Here is a 19,561-nt window from a genome sequence, read left to right as displayed (position 1 = left end):
TAAGTAACTTGAAAATAAAACTGTTGAAGTTTGAATTGGAAAATACTTCTTCTTATTCTAAGTGCATGGAACTGTTTGATGCATGGAAAGAGTGCTATTGTGTATCTATATTTTTCCAGTATGTTCACTTTTTATTAAATCTTTAATCAATTTTGTTTTTCAGGGTGGCTATCCTGCTAGATTAAAAAAAGTTCTGATTGTGACTGCACCATTATGGTTCAAGGCTCCTTTCAAAATTCTCAGATTGTTTGTTAGAGAAAAATTGAGAGACAGGGTAGGTCAAAAACATTTTTTGGAGGATTTTTCTTTTATGACTACTATATTAGATTACAGTTGCAACTTTTGGAAAGGATATTTTAATGTAATCATATTTAAAATTCTCATTTTTGCCCGTTAGAGTGAGAATCTTTTACTGTTCAGTGAATTTTTGTTATTTTGAAAATTTTCAACTTTGTTTCCTTTTTTTTATCTTAAGATATAAAAATCTTCTGTGCGGACTTTTGTCACCATAAGGCTTTTAAACGACTGGACCAATTTGAATCAAATTTTTGTGTGTAATTAAGTTGTAGCATGGTTTCAAAGCCTGATGGATCGAATCGGAAACGGTTTTGTTAATTAATTAATTAATTTAAACATTGGATTGTTATATCTCCCAAATGATAAATATTTATTTTAACTTATTGTTGAGCGAGAATTGAAATAAATATTTAACCTGTTGCCAAAGGACAAAAAGAAAATCAGCTCTGCTTCCTGTAGTGAATTACTTTATTTCAACATTGGATGGTTATATTTCCCAAATGATTAATATTTGTTTTAGTCTATTGTTGAGTGTGAACAGAAGTAGATATTTAAACCATTGCCAAAGGATAATAAGAAATTCAACTCTGCATTTTTAGTGAAAATTTCCTTCTGTGATACATCAGTGGAGAACGTAGGTAAAACGTAGAGAGAGAGAGTGAAGCCTTCATTTCTTAAAAGCAAAGATCTTAGGTCCTGTGATACATCTGGAAGACCGGAAGAAATCGGGTTTCTTTCATTAGGTTCATGCAAAATGTGTATTCCTGTTGTTGTATTTGAACCATGTGGCGGGATCATTCAATGGGTCATTGCCTCAGGTTTTCTTAACCAAATGATCAGAAAGTACCGCACATAGCAACATTTGCTTCTCCGCTCAAACCCATATGGGTTTTGACGTCACTGGCAAGATGACTTTAAGGATTATTAAACTAATCAGTACATTATTAAAGGAAAAGGTGGTGGAATTTAAAGAACACAAATTTTATTTCCGCTCAGATAAATCACAACAGGGTAGTTTTGTGCACAAAAGATCAGTGCAGTGGAAGATTTTTGTCTTTGATGAAAGGAACAATCAGACAATATATGAAGACCATTCAAGTACGCGAGGAGAGATAGTTAAGTGAAACAAATGCTCAGTGATAGAGCGAAATTTAAAAGTTTTTGTTCATAAGATCAACCACTAATCAATCGAAGTTCGCTTCGCTCACTAATCGGCCGGATTACAGAAGCGTGGTGGCTTGACGACTTTGGCGATAAACGATAGAGTAGCGGGATCATTTACATTTTAAAGCTACTGTTAATGTATTTTTTGTTTATTTGGAGAAATATTTTAAATTGCAAAGAATTGATTTCGGTTTTTAAAGAGTGTTTCGTCATTTCAGTTGAAGAAAATGTTTATTTTACAAAAGGGAGGGAAATAAGTGATTTTCGTTTATTCGAGGATCTTTTTTTACCTTTATCATTTCTTTAAACCTTAGCTTTTCGATTGTGGATTCTTTTTTATATAGAGAACGTTGCAGCGAGATTTCCCGTTTGTTCTAGATGTACTGAGTGGTTAGTTTTTTCCACTAAATATCCAAAGAAGATTTTTATCATTTGAGTGTGGCTGAAGGAACATATTATGTAATATATGAAGATCTTTCAAGTACGTGAGAAAAAATAGTTCATAAAACAACTGCTCAGTGGGCAATAGCTAAATCAAGTTGTAATAAATATACGCATTGTGACACCAATAATCTTAAAAACATTTTCATTTGACATATTTTTTTCCACAAAACCGTTCAAACACTTGATAGTTTTTTTGAACATTTTTTATTTTTCAATTTACAAAGTTTGAACAGAACAACCTCTGTTGGGTCCTCTAGTGAATGTATAAAATAATATATGAAACCGAGAAAATCTTTATGGATTTTCAAAAGACAGAATGGGAAGTGTTTCCTTAGTGGTGGTGGTGCAAAACAATAACTTGTGTTTATGAATAGGGAGCTCTTAATTTGCTTAGGAGATCACAAAAGCTCAGCCCCTATACTTTTCTTTTTTCAATGAATTTTCACACATTAGACGGAATTCAGACTATTTACATAATATAGGTCCTGAAGCATTAGGGCTCCTGAACGTTTTTGTTCATTCTTGAATAGGGCACATGTAAACTGTCATGCTTATGTGCTTAATAGCATGCATCAAAATAATAGTCACCTGGCCATTAAGTTACCTCATGTTGGGATTAAATAAAATGCCTAACTGGCCACTGTTAATCCATGCAACTGGTCAAGGATTTATTTTTGCTACAATTTATTGCTTTTTAGACCACTTTGTTTCTACTTCTACATTGTTGTGTAAAAACGGTCTCAAATTCACACATAGTATTCCGTCCTTATTATCCTTTGGCAATGGTTTAAATATCTACTTCTGTTCACACTCAACAATAGGCTAAAATAAATATTAATCATTTGGGAAATATAACCATCCAATGTTGAAATAAAGTAATTCACTACAGGAAGCAGAGCTGATTTTCTTTTATTGGCTAAAATATTAAGGAAATTTAACAAAAATCTGATTTCAACATTTTTTGGGTAAAATTTAAGTATTTATTTGCTGTCTTATTTCAAAAATAAATCTCAATAATGATTCAGGACTCTGATTAGTTAAAGTTATGGATTTTAAAAAGGCATTAACTTGAAACTACTGGTCAAAATGACTTGATATTTTATCAGAATAAACATGGAGGAATGTAATTTTGTTTGACAAAAGAAAAAAAAGCGTTTTAAAATGTGAGGATAGATGATGCTCAAAGCGTAGCATCAGTGGAGGGATCTAATTAAATTCATTAAACACGGGAATGTTGTGAGCCAAAAGAAAACAATAGATTCCAAAGTTTTATGAAAACTTTATTACTGAAAAGATTAATGCATAATTTGTTTGGTATGCTCTCTGCATTGTTTTGCTACTAGTTGGAAGTGCGAAATGTCCTGTTTCACTGTAGATCAGAAGGTATTTGTGTACAGATGTTATGTTTGGTTCAATGTCGCATCTTAGCATTAAATCATCTCAACAACAGTAATGTGAAACCTGGCAATGTTATCTACCAGCACAATTTGAAACTATTTTTTCTCCTTTGGTAAATAAAATTCCACTGCCCCATGATTATTCTGGTGAAATTTCAAGTCATTCTGACCAGACCAGTAGTTTTAAAATTAATGTTTTTAAATCATAATTTTATTTACAATTACCTTGTATATTTTAAAATTAAAGGTTTATGAGAACTGAAAAAACTTATTTTATCAATTTCAAAATCATGTTTTTGATAATACTAAAAATGTTTTTGCAAAATGAAAAAAAAAAAAAAAGGAAGACAAAATTGCACATCTGGAAATGCGACCGTTTCAAACAAAATTTGTCAGTAGCTTTGTAAAGATTTTTGATGATTTACTGAATATAAGTTTTAAATTAATTTAGACTTATTTTACAAACTTTTTTCATTCCTATGTAGGTTTATATGGTAAGTGTTCCACAGTTGTCACTTCATGTGCCACCATCTTCTCTACCTCAAGAATTGGGTGGAAATCTTATTGTTGATCATGAATCTTGGCTTCTTCACTGTTTAAAATCCATGACTAATCGTTGCGGAGATCTTTGTGATCTTGTTTCAGCCCCAACTTCTCCATCAGCTATTAATGGTCCTTACTCCCCACACGTTGTACGTGGCAACGGTCTTTCTGCACACCACTTCCACTTCATGAGCAGTGAAGGAGAAACGGACGAATCCAGTGAACATCACAGCTCTGTTCATGAAAAGCAAAATTCAGAAGACAGAGAAAAAGAAGTTGAAGTTATCAAAGAAATATCTTTGACTGTTCAAGAAAAGCCTGTACCATCTTGTTCACCGCTGCAGGAAAATACGCCTAATGATGAGAAGCTATCATCTAGTACTCCATCATCTTCATTATCAGAAGATTCGCTTCATGATGATCTCATTAACGGTCAGACATTAGAAGAATTTATTGAACATTTACAGAAGAAAGGAAAGAGGGGATTGCATGAAGAATATTCTGAAATAAAATTAAAGAGTGCTGATGGAACATTTGAATCATCAAGGTAATTTTGTTTAGTAGACAGTTTTGATTTCTTATCTAGTTTATAAGGTTCATGTTTGATATTTTTAAAAATTCTTTGAGTGTATTAAGAAAAATTCCAGAATTTTAAAATTGCTTCTTCTGAAAATATTAAAAATGAAAGAAAGATAACTTTACTCGAGAAAAAAATAGCAAATTTTACATGTAGTTTTGCTTAATCCCTGGCTTAAGGGTGGCAACTCTCTGCTTATTACCTAATCTCACCTTCAATTTACAAGTTGAACCACACCGTTGCTTGCCGATTCTCGTTAGTGTGCTAAACTAATTTTAGCTACCAGTTTGTTAGTAATCTCAGCTTCAATGGGAAAACATCTGCCTCCAGCTCGGTTATTGACTATGCGGTTTTTGTCAGATTTTTCCTGGCTTTGCTAATGTTCGTGCTAAATTTGTTTTATTTTTTGATCAATTTGAATGAAAGTATGCTTCATTATGCTAAAGCCAAAGTCGGCAAAGTTAAGATGATTCCATCTGAATGAATCTAGCAGGGGAGAAGGGAAAATAGCGATGGGATTTTGATGCATGTTTTATGATGTCATTAGTCTTGTTAATTTATTTCATTCTCTAAAATAAAAAAAAAGGCAAAACAAGAAGATTTTCAATGGAAACAACAAAAAGAAAATAAAATGTTTTCATTTAGTCTGGAAATGTAAAAGCAAAATGGTAAGATCAAAATTATGTTGTAAACAAATAAATCAATCAACTTTTGTAGTGAGAATGTAGATCAAATATGTTAGGTTTAAATTATTATTATCGTGGACAAATTTTCATTTTTACAAAACTATGTCTAAACAATTAAGATTCAAAAGCTCACATTTGTTACGAACTACCACCCCTGAAAACTAATAGATGCATCCATTTCCGCCTGCAAACTGGATGTTTGCCTTTCCATATTATTGGTGATTAGACTGTAAAAGCAGCAATTGTCCAAAACCAGTTTTTGCCCTGGCTCGAAAAAATAGAAGATCCGACCCTCTATGCTATTTATAGTCATAATGATATACAGTTTTGGACAATCATGCAGCATTTTTTATAGGCAGTGGCGTAGCTAGGGTGGGCGGAGGGGGCGGTGCGCCCCGGGCGGCACTTTTTGAAGGGTGGCAAATTATTCTTTTTGCTGTGGAAAAAATAAATGTATTTTTCAAATGGGAAATTATGGTTTTAACCTGTTACTGCACAGGCAAAAAGAAAATCTTTGAATTGTAAGACTTTTGTGTCAATACTAGATTAAAGTTACTTTTTTAATTCAAAACTTTCAAAAGTCTTTCTTGATCTTGATAGCATATCAGTACAATTCCTTGTTTTTTTTTTCTGAGGAGGTGGCAGTGGACATTTCATGGGACCAATGTTTTTTTTAGACTATAGAAGTTAATTCCAAGAGGAAGAAAACAATGAAGTTTTCCAATTTTCGTCATAAAAAAGAGTTAACACTGGATTTTTCAGAGAGTTTTCTTGAAGACTTCAATTTTGAAAAAGACTTTTCAGACTCCTCAGACTTTTTCCTAACATCCCCAAAAATAGCCCAAAGTTTCGCTCATAGAAATTTGCGTGAGTGGAATTGTGTTTTTGAGACTTTGGTGCTTAACAATTTTCAAAGAAAGAAGCCGAACCTTCCCCATTCCAGTAAATCACCAAAGATACCTTTAAAATTGATTTCAATTTAAAAAATATTTCAGTAAGAAACCTCAGCGCCCCTTATCTCCTCTGACGCCTGCAACTGCATTAGAATACACATGCAATTGTGTTGCCAAAGATAGTCTAAAAATGCATATTTCAGAGCTGAAAATTTTCAAATTGAGTATCCGATCATTCCTGATTTTCTTTACCTCCCCTAAAGTAGCCTAAGCTGCATTTTTAAAATTTGATTTCGGAGCATTTCCTTGCGGTGCCTTCCGATCCCCAAACGTCAACAAAGAAATAGTAACACAGACTTGAGTTTTGAAAAAAATCGGAAGCAAATACAACCGGCCCTTCCCTTCACTTTACAAAAAATTGCCTAAAATTGCAATTTTTATGTAAATTTAGCAATTTTCTGCAAGTGTGGGCTACCCCCCCCCCCCTCCGCGCTTTTTTTTGTATGTAGAAATTAATTTCGTTTTTTTTTTTAAATTAAATATCCCGTTTTAATTTAAATACCCTTGTCAGTTTAATGTATTAGCTATTTCACTATGAAAGGGTGGCAAATTGAAGAACCGCCCCGGATGGCAAGTATTGTAGCTACGCCACTGTTTATAGGTAAAGTATGAAAATTGTCTGTCAAGAGATTTCAATTAAAATAAATGTTATTATTCCTCATATAATTACATTTTTAGATTAATTGTTTATTTCTCAATAACCATGATTTTTTTTTTCTTACTTAGATTGAAATCTAATCTACCAAAAAATAGATATTCAGATGTTCTATGCTATGATCATTCTCGTGTCAAAATTACATGCCAGGATTCTGATCCTTGCTCAGATTATTTGAATGCAAATTTTGTTGATGGATTCCGGCAAAAGAATGCATTTATTTCCACACAAGGTAAAACATTTTAATTTTCAATTTAATTGTTTTTTTTTTTTTTGCAATTTTTTAAGTTTTTAATATAGATTAATATTGTTTTCAATTTGTTACTTTTTTTCTTCATTTAAAAAGTAATATTTTTATCTGTAGATGTAGCCAGAGAAATACAGGCAAGGGTAACTTCCCCTTCCTAGATCAAAGCTTTTGTTTATTATCTTGTACTTATCTTGTACTTGTTCCCTTCTAAGCTAAACTTTATTTATAATTCTTCCATTTTATTATATTATCATTTCACTATAGTTTACAACTTATAAAAAGTAACACAATATAGAGAAGATAAAATCTTATGATGTGCTATTATTCCCTAAATGTTTTTTTATTCTTAAAATGCTTTTAAAATAAGTTGAACAGATATTCCAAACAATAAGGACTGCATGTAGTCAAAAAAAAAAAAAAAAAAAGGGCCAAGATTTTCAGTTTTGTATGGACTTTAGAGATTATCAAATTTTTAACAGAAAATGTAAGTATTTTGCATGTATCTTTTGTGAAAGTAGGTAGTAATGCAGAATCTGATATTTGATCATTGATAAATCAAATACCTAAGTAAGACCTACGGCATAGATCTTAAAATAGAATAGATGTGCCTTCTCCCCACTTTTCTCCTCAGAGCGCGCGTCAACATCCCCCGTGGGACATCACGTGATCAAGGGACTCCCCTCACAAGAAACTGTTTCCCTTATCGAAGAGAATCACTTTGCGCCGCGATCACTTGCACAATCAAAGGAAATTAAAGCATTTAACCCATGGGTTAAATGCTTTTAGCATGGGTTAAACCCCCCTTTAAGCATGGGTTAAATTAAAGCATTTTACCCATTATTAAAGAAAAACGGATCACTCTGTCCCTCACGTAACACCTCATATTTTTCACTAAAAGTAATAATTAAAAAAGGTAACTTTTTTTTTCATTAAGAAATCGCAAATGTATTTGTTGTACTTTTGCAAAAAATGTTCTTTGTTACCTTTAAGTTATTACTTTTTAATGAAATGCGGGACAAAATGACACCTTTTTCCATTAGATATTTTCCCATCATAACTTTTGAAGCAGGCGCACAAGCTATTTAAACTTTTTTTTCAAGTGCTTTAAATACTGAGTAGAAAAAGACGTCTTCAAAAATCTTAAACAAAAATTGATCTTATAAATTTTCTTTTATTTCAATCAAATTTTTCATACGGATAAATAGTTTCAATGCGTGTTTTTTCCCACTACTTTTGAAGCCAGTGCAACAATTTAACATAAAACCCGATCTAAAACCATAAACCAATTAGAAATACAAATGTAAATAGTATCGAATATCAACTCAATTAAATAATATTCTAATATTCGCATGCGTTTCGCACCAACACTATATTAGCCAAACCAATAACTTTGGTTTGTTCCTAATTTTTAAGCAACTTCAGTGTTTTTTTTTAAGTATTCAGAAAATAAATAATTTGCAATTATAAACTACATGAATGGTCATTTGACTTCCGCCCCCTCCCCAATTTTTCTTTTCTTTTTTTTTTCGTCCCACAGACTATGATAATTTTGACAATTTAAACTCGAGGTTGAAGAAAACTAGTGATTATTGTCCCTTAACAATATTAATTTTGTTACTTTCCTACTTATCGGTCTTTATTTTCATTGATTAAATTGACTGCGCGATACATTCTAACGCTTAAATATTTAGTAACGAATAATTTTATAACCTTTTTATCGAGAAAATCTGCTGCCTCTGTTTCCAACATATGCTTATTTAAACTTAGAAAAACGGAATTCGAAATTTTTCACATGACTCTTGTGGTCTCATGAGTAACATTATATTTTTGTGTTTTACTCCCAAAACTTTTTCGCATTCTCGCTTAGTTGTTCTTCACAAATGTACATATTTCAATGGCTGCAATCTTGCAATAAGTTATCATACTTAAATGTGTCCCAAAATTCTTAAATTTTATTAGGTCTATTTTTTGATTTGTTGTAGTTAAGACTGCGTTGCAGTCGTCGCAGTTCACAACAGAGTGCACTTGCCGGGCAAAAAATCCAGCGTAGTCAGAAGCATCATGTTAATTGAGATGATTTCTGAATTTTCCAAATCGTCGTCAAAGGAATCGGAAGAAAAGGCTTTCTTTCAAAGCATTTTTGTTACGCTTCAAATTTAATCTTAGCATTTGAAGGTTGTAAAAATCAGCGCAATTTGAAGAACTGGACTCTTTAATTTCCGTATGAATGAAGATTCTTTTTTCGCACTTCGAAATTATCCGACGATTATTGTTGAATCCCCCCTCACAAACTGATCGCATTGAAAAAAGTTTCAAGGTGATCCTAAGTAAGCTTATAAGTCATTACGAAGTTTAGAACTGGAAATTCGGGCACCTACATACTTTTCAAATGTTCACAGCACTTTTCATACAAATTAGGAAACCTAAAAATCCAGTTTTTCGCGAACATACTGTAACTAATTTTCCATCGCTTGTTTCTAGTGATTTAATATAATGCTCGGTATCTATAGTAAATTGCTCAAAATATTCTAAATTTCGACTCTGCATGGGGACTTTTTTTGCCTTTAGCAGAAAGAAAGATTTCTGTTACTCACTATGTCTTTATTTTTTTAATAAAATTCATCAAACCCTCTTTCGCTAGAAAATCTCAGATTCACACATATAGAGATTTCTCACACAAGTATAATAAAAATCTTCAGACAATCCTAGACTTTTAACGACGCTTCGCATTGTTATATCACTGCTGCCCGAGAAGAGGGAGACACGATGTCCCTTGATCACGTGATTCTCGGCAGAATCATGATGACCCCACTTTCTCCGGGCGAAATACGCTGCGCTGTAGGAGAAAGGCCTATCTATCCCTTTTAAAGATCTATGACCTACGGATGCACCAATTAGAAAGTTGGCTGGTAAGGAGTACATATTCTTAGTTGTGGGATGTCCTATATGTTGAGCATCATATTTACAGTTAAAGATTGGTGTACTTATCAGTCTATATCACTACAAGCAAGAGCATTTTTTTTTTTTTTTTTTGAAACTATAATTTTTTGTCTAGTTTATGACTTTTTAGAATTAAGTTAATTGTTTATTTCTGTAAGTGAATTTTTTAATTTTTTTAAAAATAATTTTTCTGCTTGTTTATTTTTTAAACATTTACAAACTTTTCAAATTTTATACAACCTAAGAATGAAAATACATTTTTATAGTAGAGATTTGAGGAAGAAAAATTTCCCTATTTGACAAAATACATTGAAATATTTAAGCTTACCAGTTTCATCTGTAGAAAAAAAAATGACGTAGGAGGAAATATAATATGAACCTTCGAGAACTAAGTTATCTCCTGAAAGTATCAAAATGCCTAATGTTTTTGCATTACAATTTTAAAGAACTTGGATTTCATTATTCACTATAATGTCATGTCAGTGTCAGCTGTGAGCATTGCTTTTGAATATTTCATACATAGAATTAAACTAGTCTTTATTTACTTTCATATTGCATGCACTTTATATTGCAGAAAGATGATGATGTTGATATGGTTTTTGCTGAAATAGAGCAACTATTGTACAACCAATTTTGAAATGTTTCATTATAACTATTTTGTATTAGTAATACATGTATTTGTTTTTCTTAATCACCTAAATTGGTCCTAGATTTAAAACCTTTTTTTTTTTTTTTGTGAATGTTTAAATTATTCTCCTCAGTTTCATTTGCATTTTTGTCAACCTTGGGAAAATAATTTGAAGAGCATCTGTGGTGATTTTGAGGAACATTTTGAAATCTTGAGGAGCAGTTTGGTATTTTGCACCAAATTCAATAAAAAAAAAAAAAAAAAAAAAAAACTGAAACTACTTATCTAGAATTGTTTTGGAGCTTCAATAATTATTTTAAGCACTAGCATAAAAATTAAGAACAGCTTTAAACATTATGCCATGCTTAAAATCACTCAGCCGGGAAATGCGGAGCAAGATAACTTTTTTGAGGAGCTGCAGATTTTTGCTATTTTTGCAGAGCAACTCCGCAAGATGCGGAGAAGTTGGCAAGCCTGCATTTGTCAGTGGCACTTGAATCTCCCCTTCTTATATTGCAATCTACTCAATTGATTTAGTACAATACTTTTTAGTGACTCATTAGATATTTAATTTTGTTCTAGGTCCTCTACCTAAAACATTTGTTGATTTTTGGCAAATGATCTGGGAACAAGAAGTCGGAGTGATTGTAATGACTACACGTACTATAGAAAGAAGTAGGGCAAAGTGTGGCCAATATTGGCCAAAAGATAATGAATCTTCTATGGAATTTACCCCTTTTCTTGTACATAATGATGGACTTGAACATTTCAATGATTATACAATTAGTAATCTGAAGCTTACTGATACTAAGGTAAATTTCAAGAATTTCATTAAAAAAATATCTTTGTTAACCTTTAAGAACACGGACGGCATACTGAGTATGCCACTCTGAGAGAAAGCAGCTGTGAATTTCAGAATAGTCATTTGACCAACACCTGGCTATTATTTACCCTTTTTCCAAGGTCCGTTTAGTGAGGTACTTGTGTTTAGAGTCGAAAGTTGCCTTTTTTTTTAACACGCTTTTATTAGCTTCACCTGTATGTATGTATGTATGTATCTTGAACCGGAATCTTGCAGCTCAAATTTCGCCCACTTCCTGCGATTGGATTCTTTTGAAATTTGGCACAAGACCGCAGACCCAATGATAATGCAATATTCTATGATCAAATTAATTAACTCTTTTAATTGTTAGTTTCCCCCAATTTTAATCAATATTTTGGCATAAATCCAACAATGTGAAAAAGGAAAAATTAAAAAAAATACATTAAAAATGCTCGCAAAAATTATTTAAAAATATCTACAAAAACCTTTAATTTTTCTGCATCAGACAAAATTTGTTCCAATGTTCCAAGGCAATTAGAACATGAAATATAATTGTTTTTAACTAATTTCATGCCAAAATTTAGGTGAGCCTTTTAGACCATTGTTGAACAAAACTTTTATTTAAATGCATCTCAAATTTTCAAAGTAATGTAGATATGATTTCCACACACATACATTGATGACTGAGATGGATTAGCTTTTTTTGGGTAAATTTCATGAATATAAAAGATTTTGAACAATGTTGAAATGAATATTTTTTCATAAAACAAGTTAAACTAAAAAGAAGAAAATAAAATAATAGTTTAAAAACTAAAAAAACACGCTTTCGTAGCAAAATGAACTAAAAAGTGAAAAATAATCTTTGGATGATACTAGTTGACCAATCACTTAATTTTAATGCAATACAAAAATCGTGGGGGGCTTCTTATCAGTTGTCTTGAATTTCTTCCATTTGTTGTCCATGCAAAAATGTAAATAGACAGCACCCCACGGTTTTTTGTATTACATTAAAATTAAGTGATTGGTCAACTAGTATCATCCAAAGATTATTTTTCACTTTTTAGTTCATTTTGCTACGAAAGCGTGTTTTTTTAGTTTTTAAACTATTATTTTATTTCTTGTTCTTTTTAATTTTTTTATAAGAGAAACCACATGTGAATGTTCCAATTTTGTATGCAAAAAGCATATAAAAATAACAAAATACAATTTTCAGGAATGCAATAATTGTTCAGCAAATGCCAACAAGTTATCTCAATAATTAAAATATCATTTGTATATATACTTTTTTTTTTTTTGACTTTATGTTCATGATCTTTGCAAATTAAACGTTATCATTTTTTACTATATTGTGATCATATTCATTTTAATTGTGTTCATCTCTTGGTTCAATAAGATCTTTGCTCTTTCTGTAACATTACTAGACATTGTAATAAATAGGAAAATCTTTAAAAATTGATAGTTAAACTTTAAAGAAATGTTGCTGCATGGAGTATGCCGCCTGTGTTCTTAAAGGTTGATTTCATAATTCTACAACATCTAAATTCTAAAGTTTTGAAACTTTTTTTTTTCAGTTTGAAATGTTTACACTGTTTTCAATTTTAGTTTCATGATACACTATTCTCTTTATGTCAAAAAACATTTATTGAAATTTTAAAATAAAATTGTGTTTGAATTTGTGACATGGAATTAGATTGTAAAACTGAAAATGGAAAGAAAAAATTTAAGCATGAAAATATAGAAGGGAGAAGAAATCATGTGCAGTTATTGAAACGTAATTACTTGTCAGAAAAGAAAATGTAGCGAAAATAAGAAGCCAAAATTTAAAAAAAATAGAGCATGAAGTTTTTAGTTCGGAAACTATTGAAATACCTTGTAGACCAAGATCCTTAAAAAAATTTATTTCCTAAAATAGAGCTGCATTTTTGAGTTTTGACTAACAAACCAAGATTGTATGATTATTTTTGCAGTAGTTGATCAACAAAATTAAAGAGTATTGAACGAAATTAAACTAATAGTCGTTTGACTATTAAGTACCAGTTCCAAAGGAGGTACCAACTTCAAGAAATAGAGACATCAAGCTCAGGTCATAGTTAAATCATTAAGCAATCTTCTTGATTGATAGCAGTGCACTATATAGACAGAAAAATTGTAGAATTTGCGCAGATTGGTAGTCAGTTGGCAAGTGTTGGCATCCTGTTGCAATTGTGAGGGACCCCAAAGGGGCTAAAAAACTGCACATGGTAAACATTTTACATAATTCTGTGATGGGCAAAGGGGTCCCCAAAAATGCATTGCAACAGTCCCTCAAGCCTGTTACTCCATCACTGTTGGAAAGTGCTACACAAGATGAAAATAATATAAGCGTTAAATGAAAGAAAAATAAAATTTAATTAGATTTTTACTTCCTTTTACAAAAAAGGAAGTTGTATTCGCAAAAAAATTTTTACTCAAGAATTGGCCTTAATTTTCGTTTTACTCACCCCCGAATGAATGTTGAGTTTTTTTTCCGACTCGACCACACGTGTATATATACCTAAAAACGTATGGACGCTCGAAATATCCATTTCGACGATTCCCAAGTTAATTACAGCAAGTTTTCTCGTGACGTCTGTATGTATGTGCGTACTTATGTCGCATAACTCAAGAACGGTATGTCCTAGAAAGTTGAAATTTGGTGCATAGACCCCTAGTGGGATCTAGTTGTGCACCTCCTTTTTTGGTTGCATTCGGATGCTCCAAAGGGGGTACACCTTTTTGGAGGGAAATCATTGTTAATTTCAATGCAAACTCTAGTGGTGTTATAATTTGGCAAACACTTGGCGATGTATCGCCAAGCTTTTGGTCGCCAAGTTTTATCGCCAACTTGGCGACAAATTTGGTGATTAAAATTTTTTTTTAAATCGGGTTTTAATTTGGCCACTGTTGACGATATTTAGAGAGTTAACCATTGAATCACATCAAAATTGCCTATATTTGGAAAATTAATCTGTATAAAACTTTTTTTTTGCTTTGGTTCGCAACAAACTTGGGGTGAAAATATTTAAAGTGTTGCTTTGCTTATTCCAAGTCCAAGGTACTATTATCATTAAAGTAGCCTAAAAGGAAGTCATTCATACACCAGCTCGTTTAAATCAAAATCAGATTAAAAAATGCATAAATAAAAGATATGTTTTGGAAAGAAAATCTTAACTTTATATTCAGAGCTAATAGCTTAAAATCAATCAGCTGTCCATTTTTAGTTGCCCTTAAAAGTATGTATTCAGTGTTTATATGCATAATGACAGCATTCATTTTACAATATGTTTATAAACTTCAACTAATTTGATTAAATTTTTTTGAAAATCTCTTTTGCAAATCAAAATATCAGTTCTCATTTTAGAGATGATTTATTGTAAATTTTTATTATTTTTTCTTCCACCAGACAAACCAAACTCGTTTAGTGTATCACATGCAGTTTACTAGCTGGCCGGATTATGGTGTTCCTCATTCTGCTTTGGCTATGTTAGGTTTTCGAGACAAAGTTCGTGATAAACAAGCCCAATATGTTTCTTCAATGGGAGATTTATGGAGGGGGCATCCACTTGGTCCTCCTATTGTTGTTCATTGCAGTGCTGGTATAGGACGCACAGGTATGTTTCCAATTTTGTTCAAAATAGTTTTATCTGTCATAAAATCAATCGATAATCAATGTAATTTCAGCTTCAATGAGATGACATCTGCCTCTGGCTCGGTTATTCACTATTCCTGACTGGGGAGTTCTAATAAGAATCAAACTGCAGTCTCAGGATGTGATAACCAAGCTGTCTGGTATAAAGTTCGTATATGGCATTTAGTAAATAAAGTCGGATCTCGATAACTCGAAGCTTATAACTCAAATATTCCTTTATCTAGAAGTTTTCCTTGGGTCCCAAACTCTTGAGACTTGTGGAAACTTCCCATGACTTTAACTATTAATAACTCAAACGGTTCAGCCTGTACCTTGGGACTCCGAGTTATCAAGAGTTGATTCTAATACTTCAAAATCCCAAGACTACCCCCCCCCCCCCTCTCTTATTTAAAATCAAATCAATAATTTTCAGTCAATAACTAGAGGGAGGGGGGAGGGGGTTGAGATTTTTTGGAAGAAATTTTTCCAAAAAAATGTTTTTAGCATTAATGCTATAAAGTTCTGCAAGTTCTTCGTTTATTTTCAGTGTTAATTTTTTCTAATTGGATGAAACTTTTAAATGCTTTTTTTAAAAACTTGTATTGAAAAGATCTTAATTCTTTTAAACTGGCTGTGAAACTGCCATGAATGTATGCATCTTGTAAGAAACTTTTTATCAGTAACAATATTAATAATTCAAATATTTATTTCTTCTTGGTTTACTAATCACCCTAAATGTCACCTAATTTTTAGCCAGATGAATCATCATGTTTCATTGATGATAACTCCTAAAAAACAGTGTAATTTCACCACTGCTAGGACAGCAGAATTTTGAAGGTGTCAAAATGTCTGTTTAACATTATAGGTTCTATCTTTTTTTTATTTATGCAATCATTGTAGGAATTTAAAAAAAAAAAAAAAACTTATAAAATATCTCAATCACCTTGAGTTATTATGTAAAATATGCACAATATTTACTCATGCGCACACATAAACACTCACACATACATATATGTATATGGGGGACACATCAGGTTCCTGGCGTGTTTAGTTGGGGAAAAGGGGGTCGCGACATAAAAGTTGGGAACTACTGCTCTAGAGTAGTAGAAAATCAACTTCCTACCCTAGGCAAATGTGTTCTCTACATATTTTAAAATCTGGTACAATGTGTCAGTGTCTCCATTTTCAGCTGGAATTTCATCAAACTTCCCCGCAATTAGCTACATCTATTAGTAGCAATGAAATGCTGTAATTGTCTCAATGGTTGAGACTAGAAATTCAATTTACAGAGGGAAGTTGAGAACTTTTCACAGCCAGTGACGAATTGCCATATTGCAATTGAGAGGGGCCCACATGACCATTGGGCCTTATAGGAGCTAAAACAAACAAAAGGGGATCCCAAAAAATTTTTGCAACCGACTCCCAGACTTGTTAATCCGCCACTGTTCACAGCACTTCCTACTTTACTTTTTACAAGACTCGTAATTTAGGAAATGTTATGTACCAATATTCTGGAAGAAAAATGTTTAAAAAAAATAATAATACATTGTCATATTCATTTCTTCATAAAATGGGTTTGTTCATGATTTTTTAGAATTGTTATTTTGAGAGGAGTTTTTTAACAAAATTCTAATGCTCTTTTAGAAATTTTGTCTGATGCAAAATTAATTTTTGATAATTTTTATTTCTAGGCACATTCATTACATTAGATATTTCCATTTGTCGTTTGGAAGCAACTGGCCTTATTGACGTACGCACAACTGTGGAAAGGATTCGCTCTCAAAGAGCTCATAGTATACAAATGCCGGATCAGTATGTTTTCTGTCATTTGGCTCTATTAGAATTTGCCTTGAGTCGTGGATTATTGCAAGATGTTGACTTATCTGGTTTCAATGACAGTGATTCAGAATCAGAATAGAATTGTTGAATTTGAAATCATAGTTATTTATATCATATGGCCTATGGCTTGAAATTATTTTTTGTATTTATGTTGCCAATTTTAGTGCTAAATTTTATGTTGTTTTTGTTTATTTATTTTTTGAGTTGCCAAAAGTGAAAAATCTTTTTTTCAACATCCTTGTTGCTTCCTATTCTATGAATAGAAAAAATGTAAGGTAACTAACTTATTGTTTTACTTCGTGTTTGAAAATATATTTATGTATTGATATCAAATAAGTGTTAGCTATTGAGGTACATAGGTGTAGAATAATATATTTTTTAATCAATGTAAACAATATTTATTACTGTTTGCTTCCATTCTCAGTATGCAGTTTTAATGTGTACAGACAATATGTGTACATGTGTTTTATATATTATTAATATTCATAAACTGAGTATGATACAGCTTTAAAGTTTCGGAAACCAATTTGTAATGTCTTCCTGTTTGCTTGTTATTTCAAAATAACTTTTCCAAAAATATATGTTTAATTTATTGAACTGAAATAGAATGATATATTATACATACTTTTTTTCCTTTGGTGATGCAATCCTAGTCATTAAAATATTTAATGTTTTGTGTCGTATTAAAATGTAGAATTCCAGTGGATTTTTTCCGAATCTGAGTTGCTATACAAATGGATTTTTTTTTTTTTTTTTGGAGGGTTTCTTTTTTTTAAAGGTTGAAGAGTGATATCATACAAAAATGGCAGCCATTCTAATTGAATAGTTGGAAGAATGCTATGTAAAATAATGTAATTTGGAATTAATGTTGCCTTAAATAAATATGAAAATGTCTTTATTTTGAATAAGTCTGTAAGTACTAGGAATAAATGCATCTGATTTTCATTTTGTCGCTTAATCTCAAAAATTGCCTAATAAAATGCTGCTAAACGTTTTTGCATTTTAAATTTTAAATGTAGCACAAAAGCTACTCAAGCTTTTGCTAACAACCACATAGAATAGCTTTGAACCCCAATAAAAAAAATTCTGAATTTAATTCTCACTTTAAAGTGCAATACTTTATTGATAACCTTTTATTTTAACAAAAAGAAAAATACTTAAACACTTTAAAATGTAATATCTAGAAGTTGCATTTAATTCTCTTTCCCATCTATTACCATAATAAATTAATGTGTTTTGATCATTAAGATGTTAGATCCTTAAGATTTTTAGCAGTCTTATTATGGTATAACTTAATTGTTGTATTATTAAAATTTTAAACTTTAATTCTTGACATTAATTTTCTGGTTTTAACAAGTATCTATTTACTGATATTTTTTTATGATTCTTTTTACTCATTAGGCCATGAGCTGGGAAAATATGCAAATCTGTGATCAATGTAATATTTTCATGTGTGTCACAATTAAGTTCACAGCATTTTTAAAACTTTTTTGAAAATATTTTAACTATATTCTCCTCTTCATAATTAAGATTCAAATATTAGAGACTGCTATTGATTATTTCAAAATCCCTGTCCAATACAATTTGTACAATTTCACAAAATTTCGATGGGATGTTATCTAAAACCAAGAATCTGAGAATTTCACATGCTCCACATATGACCTACAGCTATTGCAAGCTATTAATTATTTCACATGTTTGTTTATTAATTAATAATTGTTTCCCACCACTTAGATAACTGATAAGTACTAAATAAGCTTAAATTTGAAAATATGAATTTTGAAAAAATAAATAAATAAATAAATAAAAAAAAAATAAATAAATAAAATAAAATCTCATGAGATATGACAGGCTTTTTGATCTAAATTTTTCATAATTAGAGCATTTAGCAACTTAGTTTTTAATATTATTGCACCAAAAGCCAATAAAAAAATTGTCTGGCCCTAAACATAATTTTATTTATGTAAAAATGTCCTTCAAAGACTTCATTGAGAATTTTTTTAAAAAAATCAATTGCAACAACAGTTTTATTGATTTATCAATTAAAAATATAGTCCAATATTTTTGTCAAAAAGAGATGAGTAAAATCTATCACTGTCAGGTACTTATTTATTTGTTATGAGGCTAAACCCATTTTTACAGAAAGGTACCTAATTACTTAGTACTTGATATCCTAAAATACAACAGAGCAGTTTTTATTAATCCTGATCTGTTGAAAGGTTTTGCTAGCCTTTAAATAGCTAATTGCTCTAGTTCTTTTGACAATTTTTATTATTCATGTTTCAGGTTCAAATTTATTGGAATCCATCTTAAGATGATGGACAAGGCCTACCCCCCCCCCTGCAGGCAGACTTGTTTGGTTTGAAGCTAGCTGAAGGGCAAGAGTTCCAACCACCACCGTGTGTTAATTTACCCATATTAGTATTCTAAACATTCATAAGAATAATACAAGTATTGTACTTGCATAATGAATTTTGTTTCATAAATTTTATATTTGATAATGATCGTACATAATCAAAATTTCACTACTGTTCAAGTTTTTCGTGAGTCCTGATTGAAATTGCACGGTATGCAATTTTATCTAATTTATTGAATGGATATATATATATATATATATATATATATATATATATATATATATTAAAAAATAGTTTCTCCCTGCTATTTTTAAAAACGCTGTGCCCTGCACTTTTTGAGGCAACCTTCGATGAGTCGTCCG

The 19,561-nt window shown here is 31.2% G+C and overlaps 1 protein-coding gene across 1 annotated transcript in view; it reads left to right on the top strand.

Annotated features, from left to right (window-relative positions):
* LOC129222336 (tyrosine-protein phosphatase non-receptor type 9-like) overlaps window positions 1-17,996 on the top strand; it is a 38,162-nt gene extending 20,166 nt beyond the window's left edge. Inside the window, exons 6-11 of the mRNA XM_054856831.1 lie at window positions 164-274; window positions 3,788-4,392; window positions 6,788-6,948; window positions 11,117-11,346; window positions 14,779-14,986; window positions 16,695-17,996. Coding sequence (XP_054712806.1) covers window positions 164-274; window positions 3,788-4,392; window positions 6,788-6,948; window positions 11,117-11,346; window positions 14,779-14,986; window positions 16,695-16,921 — 1,542 coding nt within the window. The 3' untranslated portion in view covers window positions 16,922-17,996. The remainder of the gene's footprint in view (window positions 1-163; window positions 275-3,787; window positions 4,393-6,787; window positions 6,949-11,116; window positions 11,347-14,778; window positions 14,987-16,694) is intronic.
* The last annotated feature ends 1,565 nt before the right edge of the window (window positions 17,997-19,561 follow it).

Source organism: Uloborus diversus, chromosome 5 (assembly GCF_026930045.1).
Source record: "Uloborus diversus isolate 005 chromosome 5, Udiv.v.3.1, whole genome shotgun sequence".
NCBI lineage: Eukaryota > Metazoa > Arthropoda > Arachnida > Araneae > Uloboridae > Uloborus > Uloborus diversus.
The sequence above is the reverse complement of the archived record's forward strand: the minus strand, read 5'-3'. Positions and strand labels throughout refer to the sequence as shown.